This window comes from Myotis brandtii, unplaced genomic scaffold (genome assembly GCF_000412655.1).
Source record: "Myotis brandtii unplaced genomic scaffold, ASM41265v1 scaffold289, whole genome shotgun sequence".
Lineage (NCBI taxonomy): Eukaryota > Metazoa > Chordata > Mammalia > Chiroptera > Vespertilionidae > Myotis > Myotis brandtii.
The window spans coordinates 668474-688866 of record NW_005361048.1 but is presented as its reverse complement, the minus strand read 5'-3'; the positions used below and the strand labels follow the sequence as shown (position 1 = coordinate 688866).

Below are 20393 nucleotides of genomic sequence, written 5' to 3'. Positions count from 1 at the left end.
GTCCCCTCAAAATTCAGTTACAGGAAGCTAATCTCCAATGTGATGGGATTTGGAGATGGGGTCCTTAGGAGGTAAATCAGGAGGGTGGGGCCTTCCTGAATGGGATTATCGCCCTTACAAGTGAGACCCTGAGAGCTCCTTTCCCCTTCCCCCATGTGGGCACACAGTGCAAAGACAGCCATCTAAGAACCAGGAAGCAGGCTCTATCCAGGCACCTGCTCATGGACTTCTCGGCCTCCAGAATTGTGAGAAATAATGTTTGTTGTTCAAGCCATCCAGTCTACGGTATTTTTATTCTAGCAGCCCGAACAGACTAACAAAGCACCCATTACAGTGATTTGAACACGAGGACCCAAAAATACTTGTTAAATCCAAACACTGTTACGTTTCCTTTCTCATTCTGCCTTTGCATTCTTCTTGAACACAGTACAATCTGCAGGGCTGATGTTCCTATTACACTGGCTTAAAAGGTCCTGCAAGCATCGTATCTCCTTCAATCTTTGTCCTACTATTTATGCTGCCAATCCACATCATACTTCCCAGTTTTTCTGTTAATGGTTTGAATTCTGGTGGTCTTCATCTGCTTTATACATTGTCAGATGTATAGCTAATTCAACTTGGTCTCTTAAAAGTTGTTGCTCCCACAAAAATTAAATAAAATAATTAAATAAAATAATAAAATAAAATAATTAAATAATTAAATAAAAAAAGAAAAGGAAGAACTCATGGACACGGACAACAGCGTGGTGACTGTGGGGTGGGGTGGAACAGGGTACAGGGGGGATAAATGGTAAAGAAAATAAAGAAAAATAAAGAAATATAAATGCAAAAAAAAGTCCTTGCTCCCTTCTACACTTTTCAGACATCTCTGCAAACTTTAAAGTCAAGAATTCTCACACTTAGGTTAACTGGAGTTGTTGGCCTTCAGATACGATGTTGGCATGTCATGCAATGCTCATCGTCTATATCCTCTTTAGCTCTCAAGATTTATGTATATGTGTGTAGCTCCTTTCTCCACGGCTCCAAATGTGTTACAGGGAATGACTGTTCTGATGTCTTAAAAAATGAAAAAAAATAAGCTAAAGATAACATTTTTTAAACAAAGTTAGAATGTTTGGGGTTCCCAGAATTTATGAAGGAAGTCCCCACGTAAAGGCAATCCTGGGCCTGATCAATCAGGCTGCCTTTCTGTTAAAACAACCTCCCCACACCCCCCCGATAAAAGAAATCAAAGTGGTGAGAGCCAACACTAGCGCGACAGGCAGTGCGGGTTTTTGAGATGAAAGGTATTTAGAGCTCCTTTTTAAAGGCTACAAAGAAATAGGTCAGGAGAGCTAGGCTAGGCGATTTGCTCAAGGTCACACAGGCTGACTTTTTGAGTGCTTAGTCAATACATCTTTTGGCTTTTGCGTGATGAGATAAAGATCCCTTAAGGATACAGCAAAGAACAACACTGAACAACTCAGACCGTCTGCTGGGAAAAGCCAGGCGTAGCAGGATAACCAGGACACATGCAGCAAATCACAACTGAGGTGGCTCTTTGTAACTCAGTGACAAGCCCAAAGTCATTGCCCAAACAAACAAAAGGCAAAACACCAGTCTTAGCAAATAACTGCTTTTGACTTAAACTGAAGAGAATTTCTTTAGTTCACATTTGAGAAAGGACTCTCGCTATAGTAATGGTAGCAAGGGGAAGGGTTAAGTCCATATTGGGAAGGAGCTAAATTCCTAGCTCTCTACCTTTTTCATGAAAATGCAATGCTTTCTCCAACTTACTAAATAAAGAAAAAAAGAGTGGGGTGTTAAACATGTGTAGACCCACATGAGCCTGTGCTCAGAAGAGCTCTAAACTTTGTTTAATGCTCTGTTATCAGCATCTTGAAATACTTAATGCTTATAGAAAGGGCCCACATATTAATTTGGCATTGGGCTCCCAAAATTACTTAGCCATTTATGGATCAAAAAAAATTATTTTGGTTGTATTTGAGTAGAGGTGAACAATACTCAATTTGTTCCATACTCTTCTGTATGTCACTACCATGTCCAAAGCTTTGCCCACTTACCTTCGTTTTCAGTACTACCACGATAATCCAAATTACCATTGTCTTTTCCTGATATTACATAAAAAACTAATATTAGGCAAAATAAACTTAAAAAGTTACTAGTGATAAAGGATATTTTACAATGATAAAAGAGTGAGTCCATTAAGAAGATATACCGTATCAATACCTAACAACAGAGTCCCAAAATAAAGGAAACAAAATTGTCAGAATTGAAGGCAACAATAAACAATTCAACAATAGTACTTGAAGGCTTCAATACCCTTCTTTCAATAATGGCTATAAAAATTAGACTGATGGTCAACAAGAATATAGGAGATTTAAACACTATAAAATAACTAGGCCCAATATACATTTACAAAATGCCCCGCCACCAAGAGCAGAATGCACATTCTCCAGGACAGACCATGATCTGGATCACAAAACAAGCTTCAATAAACTTGACAGGATTATAGAAATTATATGAAGTATGTTGTCTGGCCATAGTGGAATACAACTAGAAATCGGTAACAGAAAGAAATTTGGGAAATTTACAAATATGTGGCAATTGAGCACCATACCTAAATTAGAAAATACTTTGAGGTTAATGAAAACTAAAACACAACATACCAAAATTTTGTGATGCAGATACAGCAGTGCTTAAAAGGAAGTGTATAGTTGTAAATGCCTGAGAAAAGAAGACTTCAAACAAACGTCTTAACTTTCTATTTTCCACTGAAAAATAAGAGGAAACTAAACAATGTAAGAAAAATGAAGAAAATAATATGAGAATAGGAATCAATGAAATAAGAGAGTAGAAAACAATAGAGAAAAATCAATGAAACCAAGAGCTGTTCTTTGAAAAGATGGCAGCATTTGACAAAATTTATCTAGAATATCACCAAGAAGAAAAGGGAGAACACTCAAATGACTAGAATTAGAAACGATAGAGGGGCCATCACTACTGACCTTCCAAAAATAAAAAGGATTACAAAGGAATACTATGAACAACTACGTCAATAAATTAGATAATTCAGTTGAAATGGACATATTCCTGGAAACAAACTTCTCAAGAGGAATCGGAGAATATAACTGGACTTTATAGCAAGTCAAGAGGTTGAGTTAGTAATCAAAAATTTCCCAGAAAAGCCCAGGCACAGGCCACTCCTGAATTCTACGAAACATTTAGAGTATGAATATCAACACCTCACAAACTCTTCCAAAACATAGAAAAATGTAGACTAACGTTTTAATGAAAACATTCCATCTACAGTAGCATCACAAAGAGAAATATTTAGCAGTAAAAATAAAAAGTGTAAAGCTTGTATTATAAACTAGAGGCCCAGTGCACGAAATTCATGCACTGGTAGGGTCCCTAGGCCTGGCCAGCGATCAGGGCGGATCAGGTTCCCCTCTTCTCCACCTCCTCCTTCCCTTGCTCCCTCAGCACCCCGCCGCCACTGGTTGCCCAACATGTTCCACACCACCCCCTCGTGGTCAGCGCACATCATAGCGAGCAATTGAACTCCTGTTCTCCTGGTCAAACTCCCAAGGGGACACTTTGCATATTAGCCTTTTATATATATAGATACTATGAGACATAGTTGAAAGAAATTTAAAAAGGATAAAATGAACATAAAGCCATCTCATGTTCAGTTATTTCCTCAAAATGTTAAACTCAGAGTTACCACATGAACCAGTAATTCCACTTCTAACTATAAACACAATACATTGATTACACACACACACACACACACACACACACACACACATAAAGCAAAGGTTTATATAGTAGCATCATTCATAGTAACTCAAAAGGTGGAAAATATCCCAGTGCCCATCAATTTGAATGGTTAAACAAAATATAGCCTATCCATAGAATAGAGCATCTGGCAATAAAAAAGAACGCAATGTTGATACATGCTACAACATAGATGAACCTTGAAAATATGCTAAGTGAAAGAGGCCAGACATAAGAGATAACATATTATGTGATGCATTCACTTACATGACATGTTCAGACTCGGAGAGTTTCTGGAGACAGACAGTATATTGTACTTACCGGAGACGATCACTTGCTTCAGTACTTGTGTCCATTACACAGATTATTAGCTTAGTAGCTTCCAATGCGGACTCTAATGTCAGAGGCCTGTGTGCAAATCCTGGACCCTCCCTTTACGGAGGGGCTTTGGGCAAGTCACTCAACCCCTCTGAGCCTCCCAAAATAGGCTTCAATCGTGTTAGGAAAAAGGGAAGTGGTGCCTCGGCATTATTTTTAAATGTGGGGCAATTTTAATTTTATAAAAATTTCCTCCAAATGGCAGGATTTATCTCGTAATACTGTGTACGGATTCAATGGATATTACACTGAGGGGACTCAATAAGTAGTAGTCATTGTTATTAGTTTATGTTAAATACACCAATTTAATAGATGAATGCTCTTTAAAGTCTAAATTACAAAATGTTTTGTGTCAATAAAATCTTTAGTGAATATACTCTATTCCCCCCCCCCCCCACCACCACCCCATTTTTTGATTTGGTGGTTAAGCTCTGAACTACCTATCAGTTCTTACTTCATATATAAAGTATTTTTTTTTAAATATTAGAGTTTCCAGCTTTATAGCTTTTGTTTATGTTTTCCTTTTCTAATCTCAAATTTGCTCTTTCCTGCAGATTTATTGTCCAAATAAAATTAAGAAGTGAAAGCAGTTGAGAAGGCTCACTGAACCTACACTGGGAACTACATCCCTTTCCAAAATAAGCTCCTTTTTCCTTCTACTTGAGGCACCTCGGGTGTGTGTGCACGTGAGTGTGTGTGTGTGTGTGCGCGTGCGCACGCACGCACGCATGTGTGTTTTAAGCTGGAGGCAACTGATAGAAACTGAAGCTCAGGGCCCTGTCCTTGGAGGACCTTTGGTTGTGAGCAGACCTAGGAGTCCCGCCTCCCAGCAGAGTGGCCCCTGCTGAGACGCACAGCAGCTTCCCAATACTGTGCAGGTACTGACACTAAAATGCAACTCCCGCCCAAATCTAGTAAAAGCCCACCAAGCCCAGTCAACTTTTAGAATTCAAATTAGTCTTCGTTTTCAGGTATTTTCAGTGGAAAGAGAGAGGAAATATCAGTTCTCACCAATACTAACAATTCAAATACAAGACTGCGAAGTTTTTGCTGAAACTCACCAATTTGACATCTGTATCTACCTGGCCTGCTGCTGAAAAATCCCAGCGTGCACCGACGCCACATAATTACAAGTTTGCTTTGAACCACAATACACAGACATCCGAACCAGGATACTAAAGTGGTTGCTGGAATAACCTAAGGTTGGTTGTACGCCGGCACGCTGTGGAGCGTGAGTTCTGAGGTCACTGGGAGAAGTCCCTTCCTCTCTGAGGTGATGCCAACCACTCACTTAAACAGATGAGGTTCATTCGCATCATTTCCCCTCAACATTAGAGATTCTTAGTCAATTTCATTCCTAATTATATAAATACAAAAGCTGTTCCAAAGTTAAATTTACCAAACCAAGTATAGAAACAAGTGCAAGCAGAGAATTCTGCCTTATATTCCTTTTCCCGTATCGTTCTCTCTCATCCCTGCCTCTATGTAACTTTTCAAGATATTTTATAAGTCCTTCTTGAATGAATATTGGCACACGGACTTCTCATCACCTGGCGCATATAAAGATGTTTTTCATTACTTTTTACAGCTGCGTGCTACCCGTGCTGGGATGCACTGTAACCGGAGGGTTCTGGGTACAAGGAAGGACTCTGTATGCATTTTTCATCAAGTCAGTCAAGTTCCTGGGCCTCAAATTTCCAAATTAAAAACTTCAAACATTAAGAAAATGTGTACTATTGAAGAATAGTACATAACAGCTTTGGGGGGAAAATGTAAAACTATTTGTCTTAAAAGGCTGTTTCTCTAGTTGAGAATTATTTTCAGTATAAGAACAGCACTCCTCCAGCTGCATAGCAGTGCCACTACTTCCAGAAACAGCAATGGAACAGGGGGCGTCCTTGTAGCGAGATGGAGGTTCTGTATTAAACGGTCTTGTGTTTAGCAGGTTGGCACGGACTATTGCTTTAACAAAGTATTCATTTTCTTCTCTGGGGTTCACAGAATTGACTACCTCCAAATGGACATAAAAATCATAGCCTACAATAGAGACTCACCACTACTGGAGGCGTCACTCAGGCTCAGCAGCCCCCCTCCGAGGCCTCGGTAACTATGGTAACTGTAGGTCCCGTTGCCGTTGATGTACAGCACCTCCTGAGAGCCGGACACCGCCGAGGCTGCGTGAGTGGCCGGGGCCGCCTCCGGTTTGCTCTGCTTGTCGGCTGGCGCGGACTTGTCCTGCAATGACAACAGTCCATTAGCTACCGAGCCCTGTGCGGTTTGACCGTGGGCAGGACTGTCTTATTCTTACCCACATGTCTGCATTGAACAAGAAAAAAAAAACACCCGAGTCCCTAGGACAGTGATGGCGAACCTTTTGAGCTCGGCGTGTCAGCATTTTGAAAAACCCTAACTTATCTCTGGTGCCGTGTCACATATAGAAATTTTTTGATCTTTGCAACCATAGTAAAACAAAGACTTATATTTTTGATATTTTATATATTTAAATGCCATTTAACAAAGAAAAATCAACCAAAAAAATGAGTTCGCGTGTCACCTCTGACACGCGTGTCATAGGTTCGCCATCACTGCCCTAGGAAGTCGGCACCATGCACATTTTCAACAACTTTGCTAAAAACTGAGGGGAAAAAAAAGAAAAAAGAAAGCAAAGCAACAACATGAGATACCACTGGAGATGGAGCAACTCCTGATTTCCAACTGAATTTCAATGTCTGAAGAGAGTCCTTCACAATAGCCAAGAGGTGGAAGCGAGCTACGTGTCCACTGACAGACGGATAAAGACATGGCAGAGAAACACAATGGGACAGTACCCGGCCTTGAGGAAAGAGGGAAACCTTGTCACAGCCTACAGCATGGATGAACCTTGAGGACACAAAGCTGAGTGACAGAAGCCAGTCACAAAAAGACGAACCTTGCATGACTCCACTTATATGAGGATCTCAAGTAGTCAAACTCAGAGAGAGAGGAAGTAGAAAGGAGGTTTCAAGGGGCTGGGGCCAGGGTGGTGGGGAGTCGTTCACGGGTCAGACTCTCAGCCACACACCCTTCCTATTGCCCAGACCAGCAGCTCCGGGTGCTCTGCTCTCCCTCAGAAAACCGCTGTGAAGTACCATGAACACCGCTGGGCGCTCAGGTCTTCTTGCTGTAAAGACCTGTGGTCATTGAGACTCAGAGAAGAATATCCTATACTGCAAAGCGATTTGGAGGCCCTCGGCAAGGGGCTGGCCTCAAACAATTCCACCAACAGTGTAACCTCCCAGTTTTCTGATTGAAAATAACTTGGGCAGCATAATAGAATTTCAGTTCCTAGTCTGGGGAAATCGGTGGCTCTTCTGAAACATACCAGCCTACTTTCCTGTGATAAGAAAATGACAAAACAAATACACTCACAGGAAGAGTTTCTTAATGATAAGAAGAAAGTGAAAAGGCATTGTCCCCACCAAATTTTCTCATTGGTTTTTTTGTATAATAGAATGTGTATTGTTAAACATAAACACACTATATTTAAAATCTACCTCAGTCTTTCATTATTAACTGTTATTTCAAGCCATTGTAACTTCACTGAACAGATAATTGATTCCATTAATAATCACAAAAGGCCTTGTAGGGAGTCATTTGTACTTAAAAATTTACATTATTAAGGTTCTTGGCAGCCCACTATACGTAGAGAAATACAACACATGAAAATTCCAATAAAATCTAGTCTGCATTGTCTTGAGGAAAAGTTTAATGTGAAGTTAATTGATGCTTTTCTTTTGAATGATCACTAATATTGCTTTCAAAGAAGCACAGATTTTAATGGCATAAAAAAGAAATACCTCCTGAAGTCAAATGTTACCTCAGTAAGAACTTTTTAATAATTGCTAGTTCCCAAAGTCTCAAATGACAGCTTGCCCCTGGGTTGCTGTGAAGATTATTTTCAAAAGAGGCTGATATTAATATGTTACAATACTGCATGTCTAGGCAATTTAATCAAACAGAAAAATTTCTATCCCAGCTTTTATAAGACGAATTTCAACTTTTCTTTTAAAAATTCCAGAAAAATAAGGTAGCTTGAATGACCTCCAGCAGTGCACTAGATAATACAGATCATTTTCATTCCGATTTCATTGATTAAAAATATACAATAGATTAAGCAGGGGTGGGGAATCTTTTTTTCTGCCAAGGACCATTTGGATATTTATAACATTACTCGCAGGCCATACAAAATTATCAATTTAAAAATTAGCCTGCAATATTTGGTCAGATATTTAACTCACCCCTAACGCCTTGGCAGGGCCAGACCAAATTATTTCTTGGGCCTTATATAACTCACACACTGGATGTTCCCCATCCCTGGATTAAAGAAACACTTATGGTGCCTGAGCTGGTTTGGCTCAGTGGATAGAGCATTGGCCTGCAGACTGAAGGGTCCCAGGTTGTGGGCTCGATCCCTAGTAGGCTGGCAGCCGATCAATGATTCTCTTTCATCAATTTTTTTTCTCTCTCCCTCTCCCTTCCTGAATCAATAAAAAATATATTTTTAAAAAAGAAACACTATGGTGACTTCTATAATTAGGCTCTGGCCTTATCAATAAATACACCCTTCAAGGTTCACCCATGTTGTTGCAAAGGCAAGATTTCACCGTTTATAGCTGAGTAGTATTCCATTGTGTGTGTGTGTGTGTATATGCACATCTTTTTTATCATTCATCCATTAATGGACACTTCGGTTGTCTTCATTCCTTGGATTAAGAGGATATTATGCTTAGTGAAATAAGTCAGATGGAAAAAGACAAATACCTATGATTTCACTCACTCAGATGTGAAATATAAAAACAAAACAAAAACAGACTTATGGAGGCACACAACAGATTTGTGGTTACTGGAGGGTAAGAGGGTAGGGGGAGGGCAAAGCCAATAGAGGTGTATAGTGACAGATGGAAGCTAGACATTTGGTGGTGAGCATGATGCAGTACATACCCTGCTGGTTGGTAATGCTGCATGCATAAAGCTTATATGATTCCATAAATCAATTTACTTTATGTAGTTCATATTTTTAAATGGGCTAATAATAGGATGGGTGATTACTTATAGATGTGGGCAGGAATGGAAATGGTTTGGAAGAGTAAACATTGTCTATTCGTAACCCACCCATGAACACACTGTTTGAGAAGACTGGTCAGTGTTCCTTTGTACCCTACCCACAGAAACTGGACAGAGGCAAACTGAAGTTTGCTGAACCTGATCTGCTACTTGGGTTACACAGGTTGTGTTCCTAACCCACCGAAATGCCTAAGGAATCCTTCACTCAAGTATCTTAGACAAGTTTTGTTGCTGTTGTTGTTAATGAGATTTGCTTGATTCCACTCAACTTTCTGAAAGTAGGTTTCCAAAAAGTTAAAATGGGAAGAGTAGAGAGTATTTCCAAAGATCTCTACTCTTTCTTAGACTTTACCTCTACCATCTACTGTACATTTTCATTAGCTTTCCTCCGTCTATAAAGCTAATCAAAACAATAATCTTACTGCTAGATTCAATAATCCAGTTACCTTTCTTCTGCTTGCCTGTTACCTTGCATTGTTACAGCAATTGGAGTTTGCAAGGCATCAAACTCCACTGGAGTTTGCCTCAGTGTCAAATTACATTTTTAGTTCATCATTGAGCTGGTCAGGGCACTGGGGATCCACCTTTTAAAAGTAAAGAAACATCCAGAGGCCTCAGATCAGCTTATCAATGCAAAATAGGAAACAGATGGGTAATGCTGAACTGTCTAGAATAGTGTTTCTCAACCTTCCTAATGCCGCGACCCTTTAATACAGCTCCTCATGTTGTGGTGACCCCCATTTTCATTGTTACAAATTGAACATAATTAAAGCATAGTGATTAATCACAAAAACAATATGTAATTATATATGTGCTTTCCGATGGTCTTAGGCGACTCCTGTGAAAGGGTCGTTTGACCCCCAAAGGGGTCGCGACCCACAGGTTGAGAACCACTGGTCTAGAAGATTGTTACTGGACGTCTCCTGCCTTTGCATGTTCTTTGTAGTCTATGTAACAGGGCATTTTTACTTAAGTGAGTGCTCTGAACTTCTCCTTCGCTCTATTAGCATAGATGGGCTGAGGGAGTGCAATATGCTTCACGTATAAATTGCTGGAAAACGTGTCTGCTTTCTAAAAGCTTCTCTTCTTCCATTGACAGTAATTGTTCCACAACTAAGCACATCGCTATGCGTTTCCAGGGAAATTCATAAAAGATCAGGGAGAATCAGAGGTCCCATTCAGACCGCTTTCCTAGGAAAAAAATTGCATGCACTCAAAGTAAATGTGCTGATTACCTAGGATAAGGAGAGGTGACTTATGATGCCATCAAACACACACACACACACACACACACACACACACACACACACACTCAGATATGTAATAACACTCAGGAAGTAATTCCTTTCATATAGTCGGAAGCATTCCGTACAGCCTCCTGCAATTGCTGGCCCCACAAATGATTAAAACGCCAACACAGAAGATAAGTCCTTGCAAAGATGCTCCCAAACCCACTAAGATAATAAGGACAGGCACGTTTTGTCTAAATCCAAGAAACCATGATCAGATTTGAAATAACAAATTTGGTTTCTGACTTGAGAAACCAAAACCCCCGAGGCACAGCTGTTACCCAGAGTTTTATCAAAATCTCTGAAGAACAGGTTATGTGGACAAACTCTCCTTGCAGCAATATTTTCACACACACATACTCACATGACTTTATAAACAGTAAAGCTTTGAGAACTGTTGCCTTAAAGAAAATTAAAAAATAAGTAGGGTCTCCAACTCAAATATGTGTAAAAGAATGGCTGGCAAGAAGTCACCATGTACACTGCAAAGTTATCTACTCTGACTTTCTTCCTGGGGGGCATAACGTTTTATTATTAAAAAATAAAAGTAGAGACTTAGCACCTTTAAATTGCCATTTTAAATGTAATACTCTGCCATTTAGCTATTGACCAAAAAAAAATCTAATTTAAAAAGTAAATGTCTTTTTCTATAGGTCTATAACATGCAATTTTGAGTTCCTTTGTTGATATAACCAAAATGAAAATTTAAAAGTACGGCTTCTTTGAGGTTCTAAAATCTGATTACAGATATAAACCTTTTGGAAATAATTTTATATGCACATCATAGTATTTTCCCCTCAGAAAAAGCTTTCAGTTTTATTTAATACTGACATCAAAGGGAAGTCAGATATCCCCTCCCTGCCCCACACGCTTCCCTCAAACGGAACATCACTGTGGAAACTAGAGAAGTGGAAATTTTGACGACAATCAGAGGATTCCTCAGAAGCTTACTTATCTCAAGTCGTAAGTTACCAGCATATGATCTGAGAATATTCAAAATAAATGTGCGCGCTTCCTTTTTTTCATTTTCATTAACCTTCAAACCCTTTTTGTGGTTTGGAGAGATTGAGGAAAAGAAAAAGAAACAAGAAACTCATGGACACAAACAACAGTGTGGTGACTGCTGGAGGGAGAGTGTTGGGGGAGGCAGACGAGGGTAGAGGGGGGATAAATGGAGTTGGAAGGAGGCCTGACTGGGTGTGGTGAACGCACAATAGTGTACAGATGTGTTGTGGAACCGTGTACCTGAAACTTGTATAATTTTGTCAACCAGTGTCACCCCGATACATTCTTTCAATTTTAATAAAGTCTTTCCATTTTAATACAGCAATGCCAAATTGGTATCTTTAACATTAAACTTTAATATACAGGGTGAAAAGGGGTTTACAGTTGTTCGCATGGAAAACACAACAATTAATAAATGATAATACAAGAATAAACTCTGTGTTTTGTGTATTCACAACTGTAAACCTACTTTTCCCCCACCCTGTATTTTAGGTATAAGAAATATGTTCTTCTAATCATATATATATATATTGGGGTTTTTTCTCTGTGTTTTGTGTATTCACAACTGTAAACCTACTTTCTCCCCACCCTGTATTTTAGGTATAAGAAATGTTCTTCTAATCATATATATATAGTGGTTTTTTTAAAAATCTACATTTAGAAAAGTTTAAAACATCTTTGAAACCACCCCTCTATTTGCCATTGGGCTGTACTGGTTTTTGTAAAAAGTCCTGAAATCATGTTTGAATCCCCTTCACAACATTCTCTCTTGGCGATTCTGGCCTGCACGGTTTCTGGTAGTAACTGCACATCCGTTCCTCCCGATTCCTCCTTCCACTCCCAGCCTTCCCTCTGCTGCTCGTGCCTGAATTTCCTATTGCTCAGCCGTGTCAAGTTTAACATTTTGAAACTGAACGTATCTTCTCTTTCTTCCAGATACCCGTTGCAAAATGTTTAACTAAAAGGCAAAACAACACCTGTTCTGGCACCAGCGTTTCTGGTCCCGGCCATCACGTCATGCCAAGGTTTCTCCTCTCTCGCTCTGGACACCCGCGTCCTCTCAGCTCCATCTCGGAAGCGGCCTCCCTGGCAGGCGCTGGCCCCTCTCCTGGCTCACCCGTGGCTCCGGCTCCAGAGGCTCCCCCTCGCTGACCCTGATGACCTCTGACCTGTGTTCACGCCTTCACCTCTTGTCTGTCTCCTCTCAAATCCATCACTTATCATGTTGGTGTCTCTTTAAAATCTTAGATCTCTTTTCTCCCCTGGAGATGAAAACCCAACGTTCCTGACATCCAAAGCTCCTCAGAGTTTGAGATCAATCTCGCCCACCAGTTTCCGTCACTTCCTCTCGCGTGCTCCATCCTCTAAACTGAAAAATAAAACCTGGCCACTGTAGTTTTCGGAGCCGCCTGAGTTGCCCTGTATGTGCACCAGCGAGCAGCAAGTTTCTCATTAGTGTACGTGTTCTATCCTACCGGGATATTTTGTCATTTAATTTTTAGTCTTCTTTTCAGAATTTTAGCACATGTATGTAATATTAAAAACAAACTACATTTTTTCTTAAAAGTTTTTTTTAATCATTTTTTGTACTTTTTGTGTGAAATAAAAATGTATTATTTAGATAAAGCAGCCTTAGAAATGGCTTTCAAAGAAAGTAACGGGAAATATGGAAATATGGTATTTTCCTGTTTCACGTCCTTACTAACCTAAATTTCAGATTGACAAAAGGTCTTTCTTGCTAAATCTCTAATCTATCCTCTAGAGCAGTGATGGCGAACCTTTTGAGCTCGGCATGTCAGCATTTTGAAAAACCCTAACTTAACTCTGGTGCCGTGTCACATATAGAAATTTTTTGATATTTGCAACCATAGTAAAACAAAGACTTATATTGTTGATATTTATTTTATATATTTAAATGCCATTTAACAAAGAAAAATCAACCAAAAAAATGAGTTCGCGTGTCACCTCTGACACGCGTGTCATAGGTTCGCCATCACTGCTCTAGAGGGCCTAAAAAAAAAAATACATAACACAAAAACCAACCAACCAAACAAAGAAGAAGCAGGGCACCTATTTGAAATTCCTATCTCTCTTCTTTGGTATACAATTATTTTTATGAAAATATGCAAGAAAACCACATAGGGAATAAAAGGTAACCGATGAGAGAAAAATAATTTGACTGTATATACATTAGTTCTTTAGTTTTCAGATTGCTATAGATCAAGCATGTCAAACTTGCACCAGCGGGCCACATGCCTTGTTTGACATGCTTGCTACAGATAAAATACCTTGAGCCAAATATCCTATTGAAGATGCGGAGTCTAAACAGTGCCAACACCATTACATTCTAACAATTAGTAAATTCCCTCCAAGCAAGATTCTAACCATGAGAGTTATAGCCATATATCTTTAGCCATAAAACATTGCAGCTGTACTAAAAATTCAGAAAAAATGCTTTGTATGTTAAACTTTGAGAGGCATAGTGGAGGTTGATAAGACTTTTTAGAGCAGTTCACCATTAGCTGTTACATAAAGATCCTATTAACATGGTGATGTCAGCAGATTAAGGCTAATACCCACACAATGGTTATCTAGAGTATGATGCTGGGCAGCAAGAGGTACATTATTTTATCTACAATGTAATCAAATCTGTGATCCATAAAGGGGCTTTATAAAGGGATTTAATTAGTTTCTGCTGGGTCATGACTCTGATAACAAAGCTACATGTTTAATTTATGTTGTCCACATAATATGTCTATATTATTGATTAATGCTCAACTAAACTCACAGGTATTAACCTGTTTTGACTAACAGTTTCATTCAAATCAAGTAAAAATAATGCATGCCACTTTAAAAGATAAAATAAGAGAAACAAACTGACTTTCTTTTCACGTCCATGGCTATGTTTTCCCAAAGCACAAGATTAGGCTACAATTTATGTTAAAATGAAGGTTGGATACATTGCCACAGATTGCTATAGAAGCGTAAGTCAACAAAACTCAGGGCGAGTACTTTAAAAGTGACTTCTCAGATCCTATTTATTTACTCCAGATGTCAGTTACCCTGAATCCAATGATGCGGATGTAATAACCTAGTTATTAATAAGAGGAAAGGAGCAAAGGGAATGCCAGATTTTATAGACGTGCCATCGGTGCAGCGTTGCCAGAAAGCTGCAATTTACAAGCATGCCCAGGAAAGTCTGGGTGGTGCTGTGGAGGTACTTTCCTGTAAGTCACACCTGGGAGCAGGTCAGTGGACAAAGTAGGTGTGGCCACCGCAAGCTCAGAGATTTGAGACACATAAGCTCTCTTGGTTCTCTTGGGACCCCTGTTGTGGGGGGCACCTCCCAAGGCTCCCCTGCATCTGCCCACATGGCTCAGAGCCTGGTGGACCCGCACACTGGACTGCTGGGCGGGAACTAGCCTGATGCTCTGCCCGACCAGCTCCCCGTGGGAGGGCCACTCTGGACATTGGCTCTGCTTCCGGCCCCGCTGAATTGCCAGCTGCAGCACTTCCAGGACTGGGTTAAGGGAAATGGGACTTTGCCAATGTAGGGGTGTAATTCCACATAAATAAAGCTTTCTACCCCATCTCATCCTCCCGGGAGGGCCTCCAGAAATGCTGATTTCAGCGGTAACCCAAGAACCTCACCCCACTGGCAGCGGAGAAGTCCCACCCATCTATCCGATGACACTTCTGAGTATGGTCTTGCGAGTTTCCACTTCGGACTTAAAGAAGATTAGGCTGAACTGGCCGACAGACACTTGAAAAATATAATTAAAGTTTAAAAAAAAGTTGGTCATGGCTATTTTTGTCCTTTTTCATTTCCTTTTGAGCAAGTCGAGATACTTGACTAACGACGCTGTTTCAACGCCGATGTTGGGAGGGAATCATAGATGGTTTCAGAATGAGAAACAGGTGAGCCGGCATGGTCGCCGGAGCAGAATGAACGACCCCTCCCCACGGTCACACCACACAGTGGGCTCCTTCGGCTCCTTTTGATGACCATGATGATCAATCGTTCAGCAAACGTAAGTCCATCTGAACTGTACACCTTGCAGGCGCCATATAACTGAGATCTGAATTCCTACACGTTGGAATAAAAGCTTACAGATTATTCTAATTTGGTTTAAACTGGGCATTCTGAGTTTTCCATCCATTCCGAGTTTCCAAGTATATTAATTATGAAATAGTCAAATTAAGGTAATTAGAAAAGCCATAAAAAATGGTGAGGCCCGAACTGCAGAGTGATAATGCTTTTACATTAATGTGAAATTAAGTTTTAAAGGGAACGTGCATCAGACAACGTGAAGTAATCTAACAATAAATAACCTAGCGATGAATTTAAAACACATTGCTTATGCCTGACCACATGTGGGTGTTACATGCACATAGACGTAAACGCTCTGCTGTTAAAAATGCTCCCCTCACCAGTCCTGCTTCTGTTACTCACAACTTAGTTATGTGAAGTGCCCCTGTTTAGCATGGTGACTGTGGGGGTAGGGTATGTAGAAAGAGAAATACCACTGTTGGCATATTTCTTCATAGATCAGATATAAAGTTTATAATTGTTTGCCTCTACAACGAGAAGTTCGTTTGTTATTCAGGAAGTCATTAATTTTAAGAAGTTCTCTGACTTATCAAAAATACGCACAAGTAAACACACTCATGTTCTTGAGCATCACCTGTGTTTGCAGATTAGTGGCTCCCTTCCTGTAGATGCTGATTATATAATGGCCGTCGACTCCAGGATAAATTTTGGTAGAATCAGTCTGACTAAGTTTCTCTTTTCCTTCCATTCTGATTCTCTCCGAGTCTCTTCCTTTCCCAGCAAGATCTCATCCCGTTTAGGTCTTCCTCGACCCCCTTCTGCACTAAAGACCTCGAAATCTAAACCCACATCTATAATGAAGACCTGTCCCCGGGTCCACATTTTCAGCTCTTTACCGGACATAAACACTACATGCCGCATAGGGGCTTCCCACTCAGCATGTCAAATTGAACACTTGATCTTCTCACATTCTCACTTCTCAGCCATAATTTGCTCTGCCTCCTGAATTCTTGATCTCGATTCATGATACCTTCATCGATACAGTCTCCTGAGCTGGAGGCCTGTGTCATATTCAACAGGCCCCCTTGTCATGATCTCCCATGCACAACCCAGGACAAAGTCTTATTCAATCACTGTTACTGGTTAGCGAGTTGTCTAAACAATGTTCTATCAAATGTCTTCTGTTCGCTAGGCTGTACACAGCGGGTGCTGAGAATCTATTGTCAGATAAAACAGACGGGATCCCTGCCCTCCAGGGGCCTAGAGGCATGCAACAGGAGACAGACGAGAGGAGAGGAAGAAGTGAAAAAATATAAGTTCAGACAGTGATAACCATTAATAAAATAATACAGGATGATATAAAAAAAATGATTAGAGATGGATGTCCAAGAGGGAAGGCCTTGCTGAGAAATATATATGAGCCAATTAGCCAAAAATGGAATGATAAGAAAGAGGCAATCATGTGAAGATTTAGGTGTGCGTGTGTGTGTGTGTGTGTGTGTGTGTGTGTGTGTGTGTGTGTAAACGGAGCACAGAAATCCATTCTACACTTGTCCTGAAACATTTCTCATATCCAAAGACCTCGGTGACGTGTGTGTGTGTGTGTGTGTGTGTGTGTGTAAACAGAGCACAGAAATCCATTCTGTCATGAAACATTTCTCATATCCAAAGACCTCAGTGATCCCCAGGGTTTGCTTTAATTATGTCATGGAAGCATTCACATAACTTGGTCTAACCAGTGATACTGTTTTAATACCCAATGCTTTTCTGTGGCAACAGAATTGAGAAATATTCAAATAAAAGTACCCTGTTTTCATGTTTCCTTCATACAAAATACTATAATGGATGCTAAATATTGATATTTTTTGCATCCACAGTAAATATATGTTTTTAAGTATATCTTCAGATGTTTATAAGCAGAAACTCAAACTTGTTTCTTAATCTTGTAAAATTTGCTAACCGCACTAAACTATAGCTTCAATTACAAACACCATTCAGTTATTATGAAGGCAGGGCTGTTTTTATCCTAAAACAGCCTTTAAAATTAAAATGAAGAAAAGTGCAAGACAATGAAATGGCCCGGGATATCTCCCTATGAATTCAGCATCATCTTCACTCAGAACTCCCCGTGGGAGGCCTGGCTGCTAGTTTCAGCCCAGGCACCGTGCAGGAAGCTGGGTTTGCTGACCAGCAGTGTTTCATTTCCATACAGAATTAGCAAGGTGATTAATACTTTTAATTTCCAGGGGCCTACATTATGCAAATGAGCTAAACCTTCCTCCTGCTCTGCCTCTGTGAGCCTTCCCACGGGAATGAGGGCACAGTCCTGCGTGTGACCCCGGGAGCAGCTTGTGAGACACCCTGTTTCCGGTCAGGGGCGCACCCACAGCTGCAGTTAAATGTGGGGGCTCACTCTCCACTCCTTTTCTGTCCTTGTGCCTTTGGGCTAACAAAGGGACACAGTTCTGTCTGCCCTGCAGAATCCATCCCAATAGGCTCATATTGATCTTTGTAAAGCTTTTTGAGGACGGTAGAGTGAAACGTTACATGGGGAGAGTATTTAACACCACCACCGAGAAAAGAGAAACGGTCTGAGCCTCTTAAATTCCATAGAAGACTAACGTCACAGTGAGGCCCTGGTTCCACAGTGTGTTTGTCAGCTGTGTGCCCGCGGGTGCTTGCTGGAGGCTGCCTTCCCACCCACTGCTTTCAAGTGTCCCATGAGCCGTGGGCTTTCAGGGTGCTGAGTCCCAGGCACCCTTCACTTTCAGAGACTAATTAACTAGTTAATTTTTTGCCTAATAAATATCTTATCATCCCAACTTAGAGGCTCTGGCCCATCTACAAACTAAACACATCTTGGCTACGACCGGACATAAATGTGTTTACCTACTTGGGGACCCTGAGGCTCTTTCCCTCTGAGCTCCCCCAAGTCACAGGCAATTCCGTTCCATCTGAATACAGATGGACACATGCCAAGAGGTAAAGAAATGATTTTGCTCAATTGTTTTCATTTCATGTTTTGTACCAAAGTTCCTAATTGAGTTTGATTTATCTATAATAATAAAAGCGTAATATGCTAATTAGACTGGACATCCTTCCGGACAACCTTCCAGATGAAGCCCCAGGTGCCTGCTGGTGGCCGGAGGGAAGCCCGGGTCCGGGTGCCAGAGGGAAGCCGGTGCTGGCAGCCGAGGGAAGGAAGGGCTACTCCTGCACAAATTTCATGCATCCGGCCTCTAGTATTCATATATTCTTCACATGTTCTTACTAATATATGTATTATTTCTAATATAGCAAGTTTCCTCTCAAGGGCAAAAACAGATTTTTCCAGGCTAAAATACAGGAAAGAGTCCCATTTAAATAGGTTCCTTATTCCTGTTGCATTCACATAATTTTCTAGTGTACTATAAAAATGTGTAGAGGAGGCAGTATCTGTGCATTCGTGTAAGTGGAAATGGGCAAAACATCTAAACACTATCTTATTTCTCACCCCAATCATTTTTTCCAAGGATTAGCAAAGCTTTAATTTTTAAAGCACAAATTTGGCAAGTATGTTCAGGTGATAAAAGACTCTAAGGATACAGTAAATCAGTCTTGCTACACTTCAGATGCCAAACTCAGCTGCCTCTAGGGGCCAGGCGAGGATTATACATGAGTGAAGAGATCCTGGGATAGGACAGCAGGAAGTACTGGGGACAGTGGTGAACTCAAGAGCACACGCACCACTGAGAAGCGTTCAGAGGCAAACGTTTTACAGCAACGTCCAGGCCAAACAAAACACTTCTGCAGTCCACCGCCCATGGGTCACCCCCACTGTACTCTTTTGATAGACTTGGGGTTAGTGCACTGAGAAATGCATGATTCAATTCTTTTTCTTTTTGCTTCTTTTCAGAAATACTGGAGCAGTGCTTTTCTGGCTTGCTGAAGCAAGTCGTGACAACTATTCCTGGAAATAACCAAAGACCTAATGAGTGTGACTCATCTTCACATGGGAGCTTGTGGCCACAGCTGTGGCCCAGCCCCAGGGTCCTCATCTGGGCTTCATGAACAGGAGCTCTCGAGTTACTTGATACAAAAGCACCCACTACGTTTACCTCACATCTGGGGTTGGAAGAACACGAGGCCCTGGCATGTCACAAAGACAGAGTGGCAGCCCCTCTCCTGGTCCTGAGAGGGCTGCTCAGAAAGGGACGAAGGGAAGGAATTAGTGTCCAGCAGCCCCAGTCTTGTCTGGGGGTGAATTCGGGATGCTGATGTGCTTGCCTTCATTTTAAGGTGCATAAACTTTTCAGAAGCGGCCTTGCTGAAGGCCTCTGGATAGTGAATAGATCGCTGCAAATGTGCCAGTGCTCTCAGATTCAGAGGAAGGCCATAAGGGAAACAAAAGACAGATGCACAAACGCGTGTTCATTCGATTTGATTTCAGAACAGGGTAGACACATTTAAAGCGCGGTCAGCACTTGATAGCGAATGAATGGACAGTACTTTTCAAGAAGCAGCTCATCATTAACTGGTTTCCTACCCATCATTAAAAAGCACTTATTACAAGTCTAATCACAGACGGCCCCCATTAGGAGCTGTGCGCAGGACTGCAATGCATAACCAAGGGGTCTGTAAGAGCTCTCTCTCTCTCTCTCAAGCAGAAAAAATTAAATCTACATAATATCCCCATCTTATACTTAACGTCACAACTAAAAATATTTAGGAAAACGCAAAAGAGTAAGGTTTTGTAGAAAGCATGGATTGCGTGGTGTGGGGTGTGGAGGTACTTTACACACAGCACT

General features: G+C 40.8%; 1 protein-coding gene across 5 annotated transcripts in view; it reads right to left on the bottom strand.

Moving 5' to 3' along the window:
- NOL4 (nucleolar protein 4) overlaps positions 1–20393 on the bottom strand; it is a 228959-nt gene that overhangs the window by 15614 nt on the left and 192952 nt on the right. For all 5 annotated transcript variants that reach the window (XM_014542009.1, XM_014542011.1, XM_014542010.1 and 2 more), the window contains one exon: positions 6213–6393. In XM_014542009.1, the coding sequence (XP_014397495.1) occupies positions 6213–6393 (181 nt within the window). The remainder of the gene's footprint in view (positions 1–6212; positions 6394–20393) is intronic.